Here is a 21,154-nt window from a genome sequence, read left to right as displayed (position 1 = left end):
TGCAAGTCTGGTAGGTAAATATCATTACAGCAGAGGTTCCCTCTGCTCCAAGTGCATAGTACAACTATTTATGAGCATCAGATAACGGGAAGAACGTCGCGGTTTGATACAAGTCTATTGTGCTGCTTCAGAGAAGCCAATTAAATAGAGGATGAAAGCACTGGTGTCCCTGGGTGGCTTGGACCGGCTTCATGGAAGCCAGCACATGTAAAAGCGATGTGATTTAGACAAATTTCCCAGGCTGACTAAATGGACAAAATGATCCCTGGAAGTGAAATGTTTTGTTCTTCTGTCCAGATTTTCTATAGTTTATGCCAGTGGAAAACTGGGATGCTTATTTTGGATTTAAGCATTTCAGCAAACTCATAGCAAATTATCATCTACTTAGGGCACCATTGCTTTTCTGCCACTAAAATCTGTACTCATGGGCTACAGGGATAAAAATTTCACCCAGGATTATGTTTCTGATATTTGCAACACCATCTGCCACACAGACAAAAGCTCAAAACATAAATGACCAGCTTTGTTCAGCCTCTTCTGCCTGCAAAATACCACGTAAGCAAAATGAATTTTTGCCATCCCACCTGTCTGCTTATATTCTGGAGGCTTTGAAAAGGAAATTGTAAGATCTGCTAAAGCTGACTTTTACAGCAAGAAATCAGGGGGCTAGCCAACAAACTCCAAGTCTCTCTAGTTGGTTATCTAGGATGTTGCAGAAAAGAAATCTTCCCATTAATTGCTCCCTCTGCCAGATTTGTGCAGTTCTTCATGAGACTGGGATGTGGCAAGGGTGTGCCAGACCCCAGGAGCCAGCCTGTGCTTCTGCAGTATTCGCTCGACGGGGGCCTCACGTGGAGCCTTCTCCAGGAGTTCCTCTTCAGTAACTCCAGCAACGTGGGACGATACATCGCCCTAGAAATTCCCTTGAAGGCCCGTTCCAGCTCCACTCGGCTTCGCTGGTGGCAACCATCCGAGAACGGGCATTTCTACAGTCCCTGGGTAATCGACCAGGTAAGGAATCTTCTGGGTTGTTTCTTTAATATAACTTTAAGACTTAAAATGTCAGTCTTAATATTCCCCTCTTATTGGCATATGTCATTTCACTGGGTCAAGCAAAAATGCTTTGTATAAAGATATTCCAGAGTTATAATAATCTACCAAAATAACAGAGCACAACTGTTGTTTGCTAATCTTGCGTTTTCAATGCACTGTTTCCATGCGGGGTACTGATGCCCATTTTGGAGCTAGGAAAGTCTTTTATACATAGGTAGAGCCTCAGGTTCACATTGCAGAAGGCCTTACCATGCAACATGCAGGTCTAAGTTCAAACGTCAAAATCCTTCACTTAAATCTATCCAAATATGTAACTGGCTTGTAGAATGGAACAGGAAAAATTACAGAAAAACTTTAATCTATGTCCATCTTCTAATTTTGAAAACAAAGTTTTGTTTCATATTTGTGATTTGCTTCTGTAAAGATTATTATAGTGCTATGTATGACTTGGTATAAATCTCAAAAAATCCTACTGAAGTGATTGCACTCGAAGTAGTGTTATTGGGCTGTCCAAGTTCAGTTTGCTTAAATACTTATGAATGGGGTTTTTTAAAGCAGTTAGTTGGGGTCCTTAGGAAAAACCCAGAAACCAAACTCCCAGCCACGTTTAATGATGTGGTTACAAAATTTTACTTCCCATCTCTCCATTTAGAAATGAAAAAATCCTTATTCTTTCACTCCTATATCTTTAGTGCATGTAGTTATATTAGTTCAGAACAATTGGAAATTGAATTCAGAATAACAAATTAAAATCAATTCTACCTTGCTTGCTGTCGAATAGCAAAATACTGACATCTTACAGTCAATGGAAAAACACAGAGTATTTCCCCAGTTCTGTGATCAGATGAAATCTGATAGTAGTCCACCAGATTATCGTAGAGCTGAAAAGCTGGTAGGAAAAATGACAGTGTAATCACTTCGGCCCTACCAACATTTATTTTTGTGATCAGTTTTGCTTCATCCAGGAGTAACTGGATGAAGTAAAGTTCAGGAGCCTGAACTTTACATTTTTATAGCTGAGCCAACCTCTTTAGGATCCTTTTTTAGGAAAAATATATTCCCTTTCTTCATAACCTAAACTCTTTACGATATAAATTTGTCCATTTTGGACCAGCAGAATATATATGCATAGATGGTAAATCTCTTCCTCCACAATGCTATGCCACATGTTTGTTTGTGAAGACTTTTAGACATTTTTGTCTAAAATTTCAACTCCTTTCCTAATGTTTCAGATTCTTATTGGAGGAAACATCTCTGGCAATACAGTATTAGAAGATGATTTCACCACACTGGATAGTAGAAAGTGGCTGCTCCATCCTGGTGGAACAAAGATGCCAGTCTGTGGCTCCACTGGGGATGCTCTAGTGTTCATTGAGAAAGCTAGCACGCGCTACGTTGTCACCACTGACATCGTTGTCAACGAAGACTCTTTCTTGCAAATAGATTTTGCAGCATCCTGCTCTGTCACGGATTCCTGTTATGGTAAGGACTTCTTGGTAAATCCTGCCGTTCCTCTCCTGTACAGGAAAGTTCACTTGTTTTCTGGTTCCATTATCCATCGTAATGAGAACTGAGAAACAAAAGCAAGCTGCATGTTCCTGTTAGGAACTGTAATATCAGCATAGCCTAAGATACACTAAAGTATATTATTCCCCCTGGGCACTTAAGTTGCAGCTCAATACATTTAAGAAAAAGACTAATAGCTCAAATCCATTTACCAGTATATGGTATCCACTGCTTGGGGTGACATTGCGGTTCTAATAATAAGCAGTTGGGTGTTTCCAGCATATGTTTCTCGCTTCGTGGTTTTTTCAGATCTCACTTGTTCCTCTATAACTAAGACATCATTTATATCAGCATACCTCTGACAAGTTAAGTCAGCATCAACTGCAAAAATCTGTGTCGTCCATATGAAATAATAAACATGTATATATGTATGTAAATATGTGTGTACGAATGTGTGCATAGATATAGGTACCTATGTGTGTGTATATACATACATCTACCCATAGTGATGCGATTTTTAATTACCTAGCTTCCTTTTTTTCCATATGATGTATATTCAGAGCACCACATGCTTTTATATGTGTGTATGTATATATACACATATACATACATTTAAATAAAAACATGCTATGCACTGAATACACATCACATGGAAATTAAAAATTGGTTCATTACATGAATTTTAAGGTGCACAAGAAATAGGTCTTCCCAGCTTTGGAATGTTTGTTTGTGCATCTTAAATTACATTCTTTAACATAGGGTTTTGGGGTAGAGATTTTTTTTGTGAGGAGAAGAATACAATATGTTGCAGCATGTGTTAATTCACTGGGTTGCTGGCTATTCCTCTAGAATTCTGCCAAAAATGGAAAAAGGTTTTACATGAAGTTCCAGAAGTGGCTTTATCTGATTTTGCTATTCTAAATTCAATGAAAGTGACTGAGATACTTTACTCACATGCTTAACAAAATTTTTTTTTGTTTTGGTATTAAAAGCACTGCAGCATCCAGCGATCATCTCTGCTAAGTTTAAAAGTGTTTTGGCAGATTAGCTATATACTGTCAAAGAAACAGTTCCTTCTTTTTTTGTTTCTTTGTCTACTACACTTAGAATTATCTTAACTCTGTATTAAATTGGGCAGGACACTACCTAACCATGCTTCCAGTCATGATGAGCAAAGAATTTCATTTTGGTGATGGAGATTTAACACTAAAAACTCACTTACCCTTGTATGTGTCCACTTGTCCTTGTATTTCTATAGCACTGTCTTCTGTGCTTAAACATCAAGGAGGACTGATTGGGTGATTAAGGGTCATTCTCTGTGCATGACGGTACAAGAAATGGGTCTGTAGTAATCAAAAAAGATCACAAATTTACCATCCCTGCTACTGCAACCACGCTCCATGTTTTACACCACCAGAATGCCTGGCAGCTGGAACATTTACTTCAAGTTAGAGTTCTGTGCCTATTATTATTATTTACTTTTTAATGGCTGCATAAAAGTTTAACTTGAAGTATTTAGTGAGTTTGACTGACCTTTATTTTTTATAATAAATGTTTATAAGCCATAAACATCAAAACAATGAAATTGCTGATTCTTGCTGAGAAATGAATACATTAGTTTAATGTGTCTAGACTGTGTTTGAATGAAAACAAGTTCACCGACTAACAAACTCAATTTAAAATTGTTTATGCTGGATAATAAAATGAGCTGGTCTGGAGTGGGGTGGAAGAGTAACTAAACCATCTTGTGACAGAGCCAGAAGCTTGAATTTGAGTGTTGCTCTGTCTTACACAACAATTACATCCAGCTGAATCTCATCCTTCAGCCTGAAAAACGAAAAAAGGTTGCTGGTTGTGATGCTGTCACATCACTTAGTTTCATGCTGCAACTACAGAAATCAGCTTGACTTAATCCTGGCGACTCGACAGATGACCTTGTCTTTGCACCTCCCTTGAGGTAGGTGTCAGGTGCACAGAGGTGTATTGCAGCCTTCTCCTAAGTTATATACCTGCTCAGCAACATGTAACGTATCCTCCAGCACTGCCACCGAAGTGGGTAGCTTTGTGCTTCTGACACAAGGGTTTGAAAAGTTTTGAGTGGCTATTTTGTCAGTGTGGACTTGTGACTAATGCTCTCTGGGGTTACCATTTTATTGTAGACCTATGGATGTAAGTCTCTAAATTAAGTAAGTAAGCATCTTTCCACCCTCAGCTATTGAACTGGAATATTCAGTGGACCTTGGACTGACCTGGCACCCAATTTTGAGAGACTGTCTCCCCACTAATGTGGAATGCAACAAGTACCATCTCCAGAGGATTCTCATTTCGGACACTTTCAACAAGTGGACCCGGATTACTTTGCCTCTGCCTCCATATACTAGGTATCTCCCTCTGGTTTTCTGCAGAATAAATTCTAAATGCATGACTATGTATTGAGGCATGATACGTTATACCATTAAAATAATTGTACTTTGCCATTTTTGTTTGGTCCATGTATATAGCAAGCAGTAAGTATAAGTAAATGAAACGCCATCCTGCTTTGCATAAAACTTGCAAAGCTACTCTGTGCATTTACTTCTCTCAGTTATTTAAAGATAGGAAATTCTTGTCCGTCTTGTCCTGGGGAGGGACAGGAGCAGAGGAACTTTTTTAAAGAATCTCCTGTTATCATTAGCCTAATTAAATTCTGGTTGTTTAGGTGGCTGGCTGAATCCCCACCTGCATCCTGTGCTTGCTGTTCTTGGCTACGAGCTGGTGCTTTAACAGTAACACTTTCCAGGCTTCTTGATTTTCTGTCCATTCCTTGTATCCCTTGCATCTCTCTCAGCTTTGATGCTCTTGTCGTTGTTTTCACGTGTCCCATTTCCACCTCCTCTTCCTTTTCCTACAGTCTTTTGTCTTTGAAGGAAGAAAAATCGTGGGATTTGTTGGGAGGCGGCGGTGAAAGGAGCTGTTTGGGACTGACAGCGCTATTTGAGAGTGTTGCCATGCATTTCCCTGTGATGCCCCCAAAACTGCTGGACTTTCGTTTGGTTTGTCAAACGGATCTATCTATGCACAACTGGGTAGTTCAACCTTCCAGTTTGTGTCCTTCTTGATGTGCTGTTCTGCAGCGATAGCTGTGACTGTCCCCCACTCAGTCATACCCGTTAAAGCCGGAGTAGACCTAGCCCAAAGTAAAGCCCTGCAGACGCAGGTAGCATGGATGTCAGGCTCTCAGCACAACTTCACTCTACAGCTTTGCTCCTGCTGCTGAGCCCAATCCCCTCACGTAGACATGGGCTGAGCTAACTGCGGGCACAGAAGTAGCCACAGTGCAGGCAGAGCCTTATGCCTGTTTGAGAAGGTTGTTATGAAAGATACCAACTAATGCACGTAAGTTTGGAAATGGAGACCTTTTTTTTTTCACAATTGTACTGAGAGTGCCTATGCAGTTGCCGCAAGTTTGGAATCTAGAAGTGGAAAAGTCCATGTTCTATTACAAATCATTTTGGGCATCTAGACTCTTCCCTGTCTTCACTGCAATGCTTCATATCAAGTAATAGTACTTTTTTAGGACTTTTTCCCAGAATTGATCTCCTCTGCTTACTCTTTTTTACTGCTTCACTATGTATTGTCTGAAAAATCCATTACGTCAACAGTTATTCTATAAAGTCTGTAAATCTGCGTTCAGAAAGGACTTTCTGGGGCTCAATAGGATAAATCAGGATGGGGGTTGATATTCCAAACCAATTGAATTTGGACCTGAAAGGAACCTACCACTTGAGATAAACCCAGGCTTATAAATAATTGTGATTTTAAGACTGAAAAGGTTTTTGAGCTGTATATGGCAAAAGAAGAAGTCTGATGCCCTACTGAGGCAAAGATTGCTCTTCTGTCCAATCCAATAATCATATTTGTCAGCTCAAGTAATACCATTTCCCAAAGATATTAAGATAGGAATTGCATGAGAGAGGTTATTACAACCTTAGCTCACAAGCAAGGGAGAAGTTAAGCTTCAGAATAAATGCAGCTAGTAGGCCCTTTAGTCTAGATGCAATATAATTTTTATGCTGCTTTATTATTTTGAGCTGTGTAATAGCAGGTGTGTGTCTCCAGTTGTTTGTGCCTGTATGTTTTAGGGACATGCAGGCTACATAGTCAACAGCTTAGCCTGGTGCACAGCACCCATACTTACGTAGCATTTTAGTGCTCCTGTACCCCAGATAAGTAGTGCCTGCAGAAGGTAATGAACATTTAGTTATATCTTAGACTCAGAGCTGATTTTAAAATGCAAAGCAAATACAAAGCTTCTCCCAGGAGCATCAGATCCATAAATTGTTAGTGAAGCACCAAACCTAGAGCAGGCAATGTAAGATATAGGTGCTTGTCTTTATTCCTAAAGGACTACCTTTGAAACTATGCGTTTCTTTTAAAAAAGCTTTTCAGTGAGCAGCTAGACAGCATGGCAGTAGACTTCTCTTTGAATAAACTTGTTATTCACTCACCTCATATAACATGTTTATAAAGAAATAATTCATAGGATAACATTGACTTTACTATAAAAGGTCTATTTTTACACTGAATAATTTTTGAGGATTTTGCTGTTTACTTGTTTTGGGGTTTACAACAATTATGATTTCTCTTTGAGTTTCAAAAGAAAACAGACTACATAAAGTTCAATGTTGCCATCTAGTGCTGTGAGGAAAACATGGACTAGCTTGCATTTAAAATTATATTCTTGAACAGTCACAGAGATTCAGCTACTTGCAGCTATTCAGATATAGGTGTCTACTGCTGCGTGAGCTGAATAGCTATTTGGCGTTCCCTGACTCTTTCGGCTAGGTTTTCATCATCTATCTTGGGAGCCGAGACACTTAAGCCACATAAAGCTACATCAAAGCAAGGTGTTTGAATGGAGAGCTAAACCCCCTTTAATCAACGAAATGAAAATGATTTACTGAAAGGAGCCAGGATCAAGCCACAGATCACTTTTTAACATTTAACACCATAACCCAAGCCCTGGATGGAGGGGAGGGACGAAACTGTAAAACCAGGGTCACACTGCAAGCCTCACATGGGCACTCTCACCCTGTCCCCTGTAGATTTATGAACAGCAGCACCTTGCGCAGGATCTTCGCTTTGGGCGTGCCACCTTCTTCCTACCCTCTTCCGCACTGTGCCAACCACACCCCGCTTGCTTTGCTCTCACCAGCAATCCCTTTTCCACCTCCCGCACTCTCAGCATGCTACCAAGTACCCGTGCTTTGTCCTGCTCTCAAAATGTGGGCACCCTGTTCTGGGCTTTTCAGGGACTTTGTCGTTGTCAGGAATCAGCCCTGGGTTGTGCTGATACCAAATAAATCTTCCAAGATCAGCCTAGACTCAAGACTGACATTTCCTTTCAGTCAAAATAAAGATTAGCTTAGCTAGAAATATTAACTTTCTGGTTTTCTTTCTCTCCCAAAGGTCTCAAGCAACTCGTTTCCGCTGGCACCAGCCTGCTCCTTTCGACAAGCAGCAAACATGGGCAATCGACAACGTCTACATTGGGGATGGCTGCATCGACATGTGCAGCGGCCATGGGAAGTGCACACAAGACAACTGCATGTAAGTGCAGTTTGTTCCCTGTCCTGCCAGCGCTGTAGCATTCCACTCCTCCTCTGTCATTTTAATGACCTTGTGGGAAAGACTTTGATAAAATTTTTAAGAGGAAGGTGGATTTTGCTCTTAAAACTGAGCAGGGCACAGGGACCACTTGGGAATGGAAATAACAAGAGGAGGGATAAGTGTGGGGGTTGCCTCTGCCAGACCTCTGCCCGTTCACACGCCATGGGCGACGCTGCCAGTCCTTTCCTCAGTGGCAATGCACTGCCTCTGCTGTTGCCTATGCTGCAGCTTGGCTCCCCTCCCACCAGGGAGGGAGAAGGGACCCCCTGAGTTTGCACACCCCTCTAGGGACCTACCTGAAGCTTCCCAGAAGATGTCATCCTTCATTCCCAAGGGGATTGATGCTGTGTTCCCGTGCCCTCGTCCTGGCACTGGGTGCAGAGGACCTGGGCTGGAGGTGGGATATGTCCTCTAAGCAGAAGGATATACACCAGTTCTTCACAAGGCCAGATTTTGCCTTGGGACTGGTGTTGGCTTGATGGCCTGATGCCTCTGCTCCATGGTAGGGTTTGCCAGTGGAGGCAGACTGGCTTGATCCTCAAACTGTCTGTACAGCCACCCACACAGAGCCCTGCCAAGCTAACAAACAACAGCCACATCTCCCCAGATTTGTCTGTCTGGCAATAAAGAAATACCTTCCAGATGGATGTATTGCTTTTTTCCAGCCACAAAATGGCAACAGAAATGGGAGAATGGTTGTATAATTGTGCTGTGACTATATTTGTTAGAAATATATTCTGCTGCAGAATAGACATATTATTGTGCCATCCTCATCCTGACAGCACTGGAGTACCAAGGCAGAATCTCCCTGGTGAAATCTGCATAGTAGCAGAACACATTTCTATACATTATCTAATCTTTGACACACTACAAGAAGGTTTTTCAGAGGAGAAATAAAAAAAGGGGGACTATATAAAGAAACAACAGGAAAGTACCCATCAACCAACATTTTACAGAAACTTACTTAAAATTTGACATTAGCAGGATTGTCTTGGGCTTGGCACATTCTCTTAGGTTTCTCTATGCAAGTACCATGTATTTTACAGATTTTACTCTGTGCTGGAGTGTACTCTGTATTAGCAGCTTGAACGATACATAATACTAGCCTTCCCAAAGTCATTTTTGTTTCATATTAACTAGAAACAGTGGCAGATGTTTGAAAACCCCATGTACCAGTTGTGCGCTAGTAAATGATGCAGGCAGCCTCTACGCGGAATAAGATGGCACCTTAATGTGGAATAACATGGCACTGACTAAACCTCCGTGCAGAGCCTTTGCCAGCTGAATCTTGCATTTGTTTTCCTCTGCAGCTGTGATGAGCACTGGGGTGGGCTGTACTGCGACGAGCCAGAGACCCTCCTTCCGACGCAACTGAAAGATAACTTCAATCGCTCGCCGTCGAACCAGAACTGGCTGACGGTGAACGGGGGCAAACTGAGCACGGTCTGCGGGGCGGTAGCCTCTGGGATGGCTCTTCACTTCAGCGGGGTGTGTGTTCAGCATGGGGGCCAACTCATTCCGTTTGACAGAATAAATGGGACTGATTTTAAAATTTAAATAAATAGCAAGGTGTTAAAAACTATCAGCATAACATATTAAACATGTAACATACTAAAAAAACTTACATCCTTTGCCTAGCTGAAGGTCGAAGTCAGACAGGTCCTACAGACCAGGGCAAGCCAGAAACACTCCAGGAAAGCAGGTACCATGTTCCTGGCTGTGCTGCAGCCAGGAAAATGAGATATCGTGTGTGTGCCTCCTGAAGGGAGCCGTGGGGGGGCCTTTGGTGGTGGAGCTGATAGATTAAAGCACAGTCCCAGAATGTTGACATTCAGTCCCCCTCACTCATAATAGCCTCCTCATAGCACTTACAACTTCCAAAGACCAGAGTTTGGGTGCGGCTTCTAATCAGACCACAGAGGTAAATTAATAACCAGGTATTTGCATGTGTATAACTTGCATTTGGTCCTTGAAAATACATCCACATGTATCCTCATCCTTCAGATATTTCATTGTTGATTTTTTTTCAGACTAAGCTCAGAATAAAATTTCCTGGTTTAGCTACATACATAAGTATATAACCCAGACTGCTGCTGAATTGCAGTTTGCTTACAGATAACCTCAGATAGCCTCATAAAATGACAAAATAGTATTTTAGAAACATATAAAACTTATGCTTGTGGATCTCTTACATGCAAATTTATAACTAGGTTCAAACTGATGCAAGTTTTCTAAAATAAACTAATAGCAGCATTACATTTCTACTTCCTTACAGTAGGACTAGGTAGGCACCACTAATAGGCTAAGTAATGTGAAATATATAAGGGATTATGGGAAAACACATGTATTAAATTTACTGTGCCATTTGACGGTTTGCATAAACTGAGCCATTAGCACATAATCAGTGATTCATTAATTCTGCCTGGAAAACCTTGTGTTTTACACTGGAGGCATGGATTTTTGTAACTCTTGTATTCAGAAGAAAGGTGAATACAATTCTTGATGCTGAATGTTGTAAAGATGTAGGTACAAGTAGCAACATGTAAGAATACACAACAGGAATTTTTAAGATGGAACATAACTGAAATTATGTCCTTAGGGAATAACATTTATTGTTCTGTTGTAGCTTTACCTTTGCTACAATTAGTACAATTTTGTGCAATTTTGAAGGTTTTACAACATGAAGTTATATTAATAGTGACTGCATAGTCTAACAATTTTTATGTTAATAAGTTTTGCCAGCCAACACCAGCCAACACATTTTTTCATTGCTTTTAAGGGCTGCAGCCGTATGTTAGTTACAGTGGACTTGAACCTCACCAGTGCAGAATTCATCCAGTTTTATTTCATGTATGGATGTCTGATAACTCCTAATAACCGCAACCAAGGAGTGCTGCTGGAGTATTCTGTGAATGGTGGAATCACCTGGAGTCTCTTAATGGAAATTTTCTATGATCAATTCAGCAAGCCTGGGTTTGTAGATACCTTCTTCTGCCTATATAATTTCCTGTACTAAAGTAAGGTGTAAAGTAACGTTCCCTAAGAACCTGTGGGACATGTTACTGCTGTGGTTTGGATGTCAGATCTTTAAGAGTTCAGCCTGTCCAGTCAAGCAAGCATTTATGAATGGCCTTAGTGCACGTGCTTGAGCATCAGCATTTGTGCAGCTGCTAGGCCTGAAATACAAGGGCAGAAAGGAGTCTGTAGAAGTCTGGTAGACTTGTAAATGATTTCAGGAAGATAAGTTCATAGCTACTGTAATGATGTCCATCCTGTTCTTTAAGATACTTTCATTTGCAATCTAGTTTCTTACTGACAAGAGCAGAAAGTCATTGTTTGAACTAGTTAGAAAATGGTGTGTAGAGGAGAAACTGAATTTCTGCAGATATCCATCAAAAGGATGGATACAGTCAAGCCCTATTTTCAGATATTTGTGAGATTCAAATAATGCATAGATATGGGTGGACCTTTTTCTCAATGACTAATTTAAAAGACCCATAGAAAATGGGGCTGGGAGGGACCCATTATTTGTTATTTTATTTGAACATACCAAAAAATCACTAGCACTTTAACTGGACAAGAGATTCAAGTGGTACTACCACCTACTGTTACAATGGAAATAAGAAAAGTGTACTGGAACGTTGCTATCTGCTGAATGGCTCCAGGTTGAAAATAGTAATCTTTATTTTACTTCAACATTCTCCTTCTTAACGATTCCCTTAATTAGGACCTTACGGTCATATCTTGCTAGTCTAGACCATTGCATTTTGTCCCATAAGCACAGTTGGAGAACATGAGGTTGGGTCAAACCATGCCCCAGTCTGGCTGCTGGCCCTTCCCCCCTCACCCTGAGCCCCTCTCCCAGGGATGACATTGGGATCAGGAAGGTTTTTGTTTCAGCAATCTCCCGTAGGGGAACATAGGCTATGTCACCTGGTCTTTCCTTCTTTCCCAACTTCCACATACTCCAGGAAAGAATGGGAGTGGACACGGTCAAAGCACCCAGCACAGAGCATTGAGAAGCATCCTCCTCCTGTGGCTTTCCTACAACTAATTTCCACTTTTTATTTCAGCTTTGTAAACATCCTCCTTCCCTATGACGCCAAAACCATTGGGACACGCTTCCGCTGGTGGCAGCCTAAACACGATGGCCTGGACCAGAATGACTGGGCTATTGACAATGTGTTGATCTCTGGCTCAGCTGACCAGAGGACAGTGATGCTCGACACCTTCAGCAGCGCTCCCCTGCCACAGCATGAGCGCTCCCCTGCCGACGCAGGGCCCACCGGGAGGATCGCCTTCGACATGTTCATGGAAGACAAAACTACAGGTAAAGGTTTCACATGGATCCAAATTAAAGAGCAAGAAGTCAGTGCAGCGATTTCCAAATCTCGCTGAACCTCTGAATCTTTGTCTCACTGTGAGGGATATCACAGACAATCCCGTCACTGTAGGGGTCTTGTCTTTTGGTTTTAGTTCACAAAATGCAAAATGAAATGACATAATGTAACTTTTCTTTTTTTACTGCATGAATTTACTTAGAAGATAAATTTCTCTTCAAAGAAAGAAAAAAGGATTAAAAAGTGCCAGGTTATTCTAAGCTGATTTCTTAACCTGAGTATCTGTTTCCTATTTCCTAAATTTTTAAACATTCTTTAGGGCAGTTAAGTTACATTTTACAACTAAATTTTGTAGAGGATGTATTTCTGGATGATTACAAGGCTTAACAGCTAATAGTGCTCGGGTACCCTTTGTGCAGACATGTAGGCAACACCCATTAAGAAGTTCTCCCATGATGTCCAGTGCAACAGAAGTTTATGTTTTGAGTAAGTCTCAGATCCTTACTTCTTGAACATTAAAAAATAATGCTATAATGCTTATGTAAGAGAGTAGTAAGAGGTGCTTTGAGCAATAAATATGATAAATGTAATAAATATGTACATGGGAAAAATGGGGTACTGACATTCTCAGGAGCAACACTAAATAATTCTCACGTAGGCTGAAAAATAAAGCCATGAATCACCTTCAGTGGTTAACACTACTCCCTGTTTTCTTTAATTTATATTGTCACTGGATATTACTGACATTGCCATTTATTTTCAAGTGAATGAACACTGGTTATTCCATGACGATTGCTCAATTGAGAGGTTTTGTGATTCTCCTGATGGTGTCATGATCTGTGGGAGCCATGATGGCAGAGAGGTCTATGCAGTAACCCATGACCTGACTCCTACAGAAGGCTGGATTATGCAGTTCAAGGTAAAATCTCTGTCTGCAATATAATTATTCAAAAAACACATTTTGCTCCAGTTCTAAGTAGGTTTTTCAGGAGGTAGGATGGTGTATAGGCCTACTCATGAGACATTCCCTGCAGGGAAAACTGTTATTATTAGACCATCCTCATTTTTCTCACCTACTCCATGTTTGGTCAGTTTTAATACCGCAGGCTCTTCTAGAGGTGATGCATCCTTCTCTTCCAGCACAGCAGTTGTATGGACATCATGTAATAAGGATATTATACTATACAAGGTGCCTATTTTGTTACAGCTGCTTGGTGAGGGAAAGCAGCTCCAAAGCAGTCCACACCGCTCCTATGTTTTCATGCATTCCCATAAAACCTGCACCCAAACTGCCCTTCATACATCCCTTTACCTAAATTAAGGAAATAACCCAGCAATATATGGAAGTTGTAAGAGCACTTTGCACATCTCTTCCATAAAGACAGTCCGCCTAACAGAACTGAGCTGGGTGGCCTCCCCTGAAATATTCAAATCTTAGGGTGTATGGGAGGTGAGATTAACTTTATTAGTTATGGGGTACTGCAGTACAAGGCACAAGTGTCAAAACCTGGAAATCCAGAAATACGAGCTAACTAGAAGAAAATGAAACTCAGAATATGGTGCCTGTTCTCAATCTTGGGAATATTGATGAGATCTGCAGATGATGGGTACCACACAAGCACTGTTACTGCCATCATTTCAAGCAAAATTCTGCAGTCAGTTTTCAGATTCAAACATTTCTTTTTAACTCTAACCACCACAATTAATTCTAATTTACTTATGCTCTCTTCTTTATTAGGTTTCTGTTGGATGTAAAACCTCAGAAAAACTTGCACAAAATCAGGTCCATGTGCAGTATTCCACTGACTTTGGTGTTAGCTGGAGTTACTTAGTACCTCAGTGTTTACCAGCTGATCCAAAATGCTCTGGGAGTGTTTCGCAGCCATCTGTCTTCTTTCCCACAAAAGGATGGAAAAGAGTAACTTACTCACTGCCTGAAAACCTTGTGGGCAAGTAAGTATGAATTCGTTACTCATTTTGTCTTGAGTTCAGTACCTTCTGAAAAACACAACAAGGGATACATCTGCCGATTCATTTTCTTTCAAGGAAAGTACAGACTAGCAGCATTCATGTTCATTATGTGTGCTGCATAATTTCATTTCCTGTCAATCAAGATTGACCATGACTCTTGGTCTAAACAACTGGCAAAGTTATCCTTGCTTCTCTGCAGTCTGCTCTGGTACAGCATGTTCTGATCTATTCAGACAACTGCGGTCAATTAGAGAGTAGATTTATGACCTTACTGAGTGGAAAAGTTACTCTTATTGTCTGCAGTAGTCTGCACATATGCAAGCCATTTGTCTTTTTCTGCAAAATTAAAATCTCTTATATTCTTTGAGTAACTGGAATTCTCTTGCAAGAAGCCAGAACAGCTTTTTCCAGCTTCAGCAGTGTCTGGAATCTGTCCATATATCATAGGTAGTACACATGTGAAGAAGAAGATATGGACATGTAGAAACTCAGTTTGAACAGATACTGCCAGATATGACTTGTGGAAGCTTGGAGGATAGTACAGTCATAAGTATATCATGTTTCACCCAGTTGTTTTCAAATGAGCAAAGTTGTTTTATACTCTTTTTCTTCATTTCTTTTGTATCTAGTCCCGTGAGGTTTCGCTTCTACCAGAAATACTCAGACATGCAGTGGGCCATCGATAATTTCTATCTGGGCCCTGGTTGTCTGGAAAACTGTAGAGGTCATGGAGACTGCCTGAATGAGCAATGCATCTGCGATCCCGGGTATTCGGGTCCAAACTGCTATCTGACCCAAACACTGAAGGTAATTTTACTGCATGTTTTAAAAAGTGAATTTTGCCATGTCTTTGTCTGAGGAAGAGAGAGAGAAGAAAGATCAATCGCACTGGAAATTTAGCTTTGCTTCCTGTCAGCCTGAAGATACTCAAATCCATTTTCAACCTTTTTATCATTTTTTAACAAAACTGTTACTGCAGTATCCAAGAACGGGTTTGTTCCTTTGCAAATAACAGTGCCCAAAAAGGCTGTGATAAAGCTCACTGTTCATCCTTAGATCATCACTGTATGATCTAAATCGCCATTGCACATATGATTATATTTGATCAAGATCTGTAGAAAGTTTGTGTTTATCATGAAAGAGCTTACTGAAGTAGAGAATACAAGAAAATTACATAAAATCACATAAAATTAATTCACTTAGCTGTTATTAGTGTTACCCTATAATAAGCGACTGAAATCTAGTTAGATATTGCTAATTTAAAAAAAAAGTTTTAAAAATTAACATATTTAGAAAAGACTATGTAAATAACCCCAAATTAATTTAAAATGCAGTGTTTACCATCTCATTTTTTCTACATCAGATAAGAAAAGAAAAGGTATGTACTCCACAGAAACAACAGGTTAAGCAGCATTCTGTCTGAAGAGAATATAACTATTTAACTTTTCAGTTCTCATGTCATTTGAATTATTAAAACCTTCTATTTTTCATCTGAGATACTAATTACATGAACAAATATCATTATCTGTTTGCAATTTTTCATAATTTATGCTTCACATTAAGGACATTTGGGATAAAATCCTAGCAATTTTAGGAGTGCTTTACTACTACCTCCTTAAGGCCAAGATTTCACTCATGGCATTGCTTTTATTGCACACCTGGAGGTAGGTGGAAATCAGACATATATTCTAGATGGTTTTCACTGAAAATATTTGTATACACAGTGCATAAATGCATATTCACTAACATAATCCTAAAATTACATTGCAATACTGTTTTTTTCTGGGGAAAAAATAGAGAATAGCAATTTCTCCCATACATACTAGATATGTACTGGAGTGGTGTTATGTAGTTTTAAATAACCACACTTATGAATTAGACCCATTGTGGTGGGTTGCCCCTGGCTGGACACCAGATGCCCACCAAAGCTGCTCTGTCACTCGTCGGCTGGGCAGGGGAAAGAAAGTATAACGAAAGGCTGGGTCGAGGTAAGGACGAGGTAAGGACAGGGAGAGATCAGTCACCAATTACTGTCACGGGCAAAACAGACTCGACTTGGGGAGATTAGTTTAATTTATTGCCAATCAAATCAGAGCAGGATAATGAGAACTAAAACCAAATCCTAAAACACCTTCCCCCCACCCCTCCCTTCTTCCCAGGCTCAACTTCACTCCCCATTTCTCTCCCTCCTCCCCCGCGAGCGGCGCAGGGGGACGGGGAATGGGCGCTGTGGTCAGTTCATCCCACGTTGTCTCTGCCGCTCCTTCCTCCTCAGGGGAGGACTCCTCACACTCTGCCCCTGCTCCAGCCTGGGGTCCCTCCCACGGGAGACAGTCCTCCACGGACTTCTCCAGCGTGAGTCCTTCCCACGGGCTGCAGTTCTTCATGAGCTGCTCCAGCCTGGGTCCCCCCACGGGTGCAGTCCTTCATGAACAGGCTGCTCCAGCCTGGCCCCTGCGGGGTCCCAGGTCCTGCCAGAACCTGCTCCAGCCGGGGCTCCCCTCTCTCCCCACGGGGCCACAGGCCCTGTCAGGAGCCAGCTCCAGTGTGGGCCTCCCATGGGGTCACGGCCTCCTTCGGGCATCCCCCTGCTCCGGCGTGGGGCCCTCCCCGGGTGCGGGTGCAGATCTGCTCCCCCGTGGAGCTCCATGGCCACAGGGGCACAGCCGGCCTCCCCGTGGGCTTCCCCAGAGGCTGCCGGGGAACCTCTGCTCCGGCGCCTGGAGCCCCTCCTGCCCCTCCTGCTCTGGGCTGGGGGCTGCAGGGCTGTTCTTCTCGCACGTTCTCTCACTCCTCTCTCTGGCTGCAGTTGCTGTTGCACAGTTCCCCGCTCCCCCCCCCCCAGCTTCTTAACTGCTCTCCCACAGGCGCTGCCACCGTCACTGATGGGCTCGGCCTTGGCCAGCGGCAGGTCCATCTTGTAGCCGGCGCTGTCGGCCACAGGGGAAGCTTCTGGCAGCTTCTCACAGAAGCCACCCCTGCAGCCCCCCACTACCAAAACCTTGTCACACAAACCTAATACACCCATGAATTTGCACATGCAGATTTTAGTCTGCTGGATTGCCTCCCAAGTATGTTAAAATCTAGCCCAAACGTATTTTCACATTTAGCCAATTCGGTTCAAGTGGCTAAATGTTAGGCCAAAATTGATTATGTTCAGTCACCCTGAAAAAAAATTTTTACAGTGTTCATAAGCCCTTCCAATACGTTCAGGTCAGTTCCAGCTGTGGTTATCAGAAAGGCTTAAGATCATAATTACCTATGCTTTATGTAAAACACCTTACTTACTTACAGACTTTCCTGAAAGAGCGCTTTGACAATGAAGAAATTAAACCAGATTTATGGATGTCCTTAGAAGGTGGAAATACTTGTACTGAGTGTGGGATCCTTGCAGAAGACACAACTCTGTATTTTGGAGGTGCAACTGTGAGGCAAGCTGTCACTCAAGATCTGGACCTGCGTGGAGCAAAGTAAGTCATGTTTCCATGTCATTTATTGGGGAACTCCATTAAACACTGACAAAGCAGCAGGTGACGTAGCTTGTAGCTCAGGGAATTCCTAGGCCAGCACAAGCATAGCGCTATCTCAGGCAACCACTAATGAGATTACGATACTCAAGGCACTGATGTTTTCAGACAAGTCACAGAAAGCAAGGCTCACCCTAGCACAGTGGAAAGGGTCTGCCGTGGTCAGGTGAAGCAGCAGGTCCCCTTCCCCAGGAATGTCCTGGAGTCATCAACGCCTGTCCTGCAGAAGGTGAGATACAGCAGTCTCCTGGGCATCACTGTCTCCACTCCTGGAGGCACCAGCTGTGTCTTCCACTGAGTTCAGAGCATAACCTCTGCTGGTTGTCCTCTCTTGGGTGCCCATACAAGACCCACTCCAGTCACATGCTGTAGAAAACTATTACTTAACTGTAGAGCAATGGAATTATGTCAGTTTAAGCAAAGAGAGGACATGATGTAGAAGACAACTTCAGCATCATTTCCCTTGACTGTATGGCTTTAATGAAGCTGCACACTCTCACTTCAGTAATTCAGCTAGAATTCACTGAATCACACAATGTTTCAGGAAGAAAGGGGCCTTGGAGAGTCTCTAGTCCAACCTCATGCTCAAAGCCAGGTCAACACTGAATTCAAACCAGGTTGCTCAGGGCTTTGTCCCATTGGGTCTTGAAAAACCTCCAAGGACAGAGATCCCACAGTCTCTCTGGACAGCTTGTTCCAGTGTTGAGTTACTCTGATTTGAGTTACAGTGATTTCCCCCCTCCCACCCTATTATATCCAGTTGGAACCTCCCTTTTTTCAATGTATGACCGCTGCCTCACACTCCCAGCCATCTTCTCCAGGCTGAGCCAGTCCTGGTCCCTCAGCCTCTCCTCACAGGGCATGTGCTCCAGCCCAAACCACTTCAATGGCTTCCACTGACCTTGCCTCAGTTTATCAACTTATTTTATGTCCTTCATTGATATAAGGGCACCTTGTTACCTGATGTTCATCTCCCTTTCCACCAGGACTCCCAGGGAACTGTTAGCAAAGTGGCTCCCAGCTAGTACAGCTGCAAGGGTTTAGTCCTTCCCAGGGGCAGGACTTTGCTGAATTTCTTGAGGTTCGCATGAGAACTACTAGGCAATGTTTTTGGGAACCTTTGTTCTACTTGTACATCGATGTTACTTGCTTAAAAATGCTGGCATTTTGAACATTTCAGCACATCTGCTAACAGAAAGCAAACCTCAATTTGTGCAGATCTTTAACAGATATAAACTTATACAATTACTCTTAGGTTTCTACAGTATTGGGGGAGAATTGGGAGTGAAAACAACATGACAACATGCCACAGACCAACTTGCAGAAAGGAGGGAGTGCTGCTAGACTATTCCATTGATGGAGGTAAGTACATCCTGTAGTTTCAGCTAAGCTACAGCCTTCTTCTGTATTCAAGCACCATGAATATCTGAGAAGTTGTCAGAGACATCCAAAATAATAAGACAATTTTTAATTGTAAAGTTATTTTTGTCCTTGTAAAGCTTTTTTCCCATCTAAAATTCCCATCTATTGCTCAGGAGTTTTCCATAATCCTCCTGTCTGATTTCAGTTATCAGTGGCTTCCAGCCAAGTTGATTCCTTTATGCTATTACAAGATTACTCTTGCAATGAGTAACAGTTGCCAACTACCCTTAGAAGTTAAGACCTGTTTATCAGAAGACCATAGCTATTATTTCTTATGTCCTATTATATTCCTTTAAGCTTTTAAAAGATTCTACCATATGCTTGGTTTTATTACTAAACCTGCATCTTTTCATTTTAGGCATATCCTGGACTTTACTTCATGAGATGGATTACCAAAAATACATCTCAGTCAGGCACGACTACATCCTCCTCCCCGAACACGCTCTGACCAATACAACCCGCTTGCGCTGGTGGCAGCCTTTTACCATCAGCAACGGGATCGTGGTTCCAGGCCCCGACCGGGCGCAGTGGGCGCTGGACAACATCCTGATCGGAGGAGCAGAGATCAACCCCAGCCAGCTGGTAGATACGTTTGATGACGGTGAGACAGGCTGTGACAGCTAATCTGTTGTCTGGCATTATCTTATCTAAAATAAGCCTTGTGACCTTGCAAGCACACTTTTTCTTTTTTTTAACTCTACAAATTTTTTGTTTGGTAGACTAATGCTGTTTATATGCTATTCTTCATGCTACTAATCAGGGTGTGTAAATATATATATAAAAATGTATATTCAGGTATGAGTTTATACACATATGTATATACCTATAAGAAAGGCAAAAATTTTTATTTCAGTCCAACTCATTTAATTTAAATTCCTGGTAGTAAATTTTTGCTTAATCATATTTTTTTAAGTATTATTATTTAAATGTTTTAATTACCTCTCTGGAGCTGATGTTTTTATTATGTCTGTTAGTAGCTTACTTACTGTGTGTCATGACAGATAGCATAAATTTAGTGTTTATATCACTAAAGTACTGTACATAGTGATTCTGTGGTTTCATTACTAAGCTTTTATGTTTACCAAGGCAATGCAGTAATTGTATTTAACTCATCTTAATAGAAGGCACTTCTCATGAAGAAAACTGGAGTTTTTACCCTAACGCAGTCAGGACTGCAGGGTTCTGTGGAAATCCATCATTCCATCTCTATTGGCCAAATAAGAAAAAGGACAAAACACACAACATCTTGTCCTCCAGGGAGCTCATTATACAGCCAGGATACATGATGCAGTTTAAAGTAAGAAATGTTCTCTCTCTCTCTAAAGTAAAGTATGCAATGAAAAATCATCTAATGTGTCTCCAGAAATTATTCTTCTTCTAACTAGGATGCCCAATTGGATGAATAATTAATAATGACTTTTTATTAGCATTTAAAGGAAATTCTGAAGTGTAGGTAATGGGAACCAGAAAGGTTGCATGAATGTTAAATGTCAAATTATTCTGACTGTCTGTATGCTTTGGGGGTTACTGAGACAGATTGGAATTCTAATCCCTTTTTCCTGAAATTACTGGATAATCACATACAGTAGGAATTATTTTCTAAGGTGTGAATACACAGCATGTAGAATATGCCATTTTCTCCTAACAAACTCGTGAATAAGCAGAAAAGGCAAGGTAGAGGAAGGC

The 21,154-nt window shown here is 41.5% G+C and overlaps 1 protein-coding gene across 1 annotated transcript in view; it reads left to right on the top strand.

Annotated features, from left to right (window-relative positions):
• The window catches only part of RELN (reelin), a gene marked incomplete at both ends in the record, with an annotated part of 255,345 nt that overhangs the window by 218,019 nt on the left and 16,172 nt on the right, over positions 1 to 21,154 (top strand). The window contains 14 exons of the mRNA XM_082013997.1: positions 753 to 1,011; positions 2,286 to 2,535; positions 4,772 to 4,940; positions 8,008 to 8,148; positions 9,519 to 9,696; positions 10,988 to 11,181; positions 12,282 to 12,538; positions 13,313 to 13,467; positions 14,287 to 14,501; positions 15,149 to 15,326; positions 17,814 to 17,989; positions 19,302 to 19,408; positions 19,827 to 20,069; positions 20,590 to 20,765. Coding sequence (XP_081870123.1) covers positions 753 to 1,011; positions 2,286 to 2,535; positions 4,772 to 4,940; positions 8,008 to 8,148; positions 9,519 to 9,696; positions 10,988 to 11,181; positions 12,282 to 12,538; positions 13,313 to 13,467; positions 14,287 to 14,501; positions 15,149 to 15,326; positions 17,814 to 17,989; positions 19,302 to 19,408; positions 19,827 to 20,069; positions 20,590 to 20,765 — 2,698 coding nt within the window. The remainder of the gene's footprint in view (positions 1 to 752; positions 1,012 to 2,285; positions 2,536 to 4,771; positions 4,941 to 8,007; positions 8,149 to 9,518; positions 9,697 to 10,987; positions 11,182 to 12,281; positions 12,539 to 13,312; positions 13,468 to 14,286; positions 14,502 to 15,148; positions 15,327 to 17,813; positions 17,990 to 19,301; positions 19,409 to 19,826; positions 20,070 to 20,589; positions 20,766 to 21,154) is intronic.

This window comes from Phaethon aethereus (assembly GCF_964289735.1).
Source record: "Phaethon aethereus genome assembly, chromosome: 1".
Classification (NCBI taxonomy): domain Eukaryota; kingdom Metazoa; phylum Chordata; class Aves; order Phaethontiformes; family Phaethontidae; genus Phaethon; species Phaethon aethereus.
The sequence above is the reverse complement of the archived record's forward strand: the minus strand, read 5'-3'. Positions and strand labels throughout refer to the sequence as shown.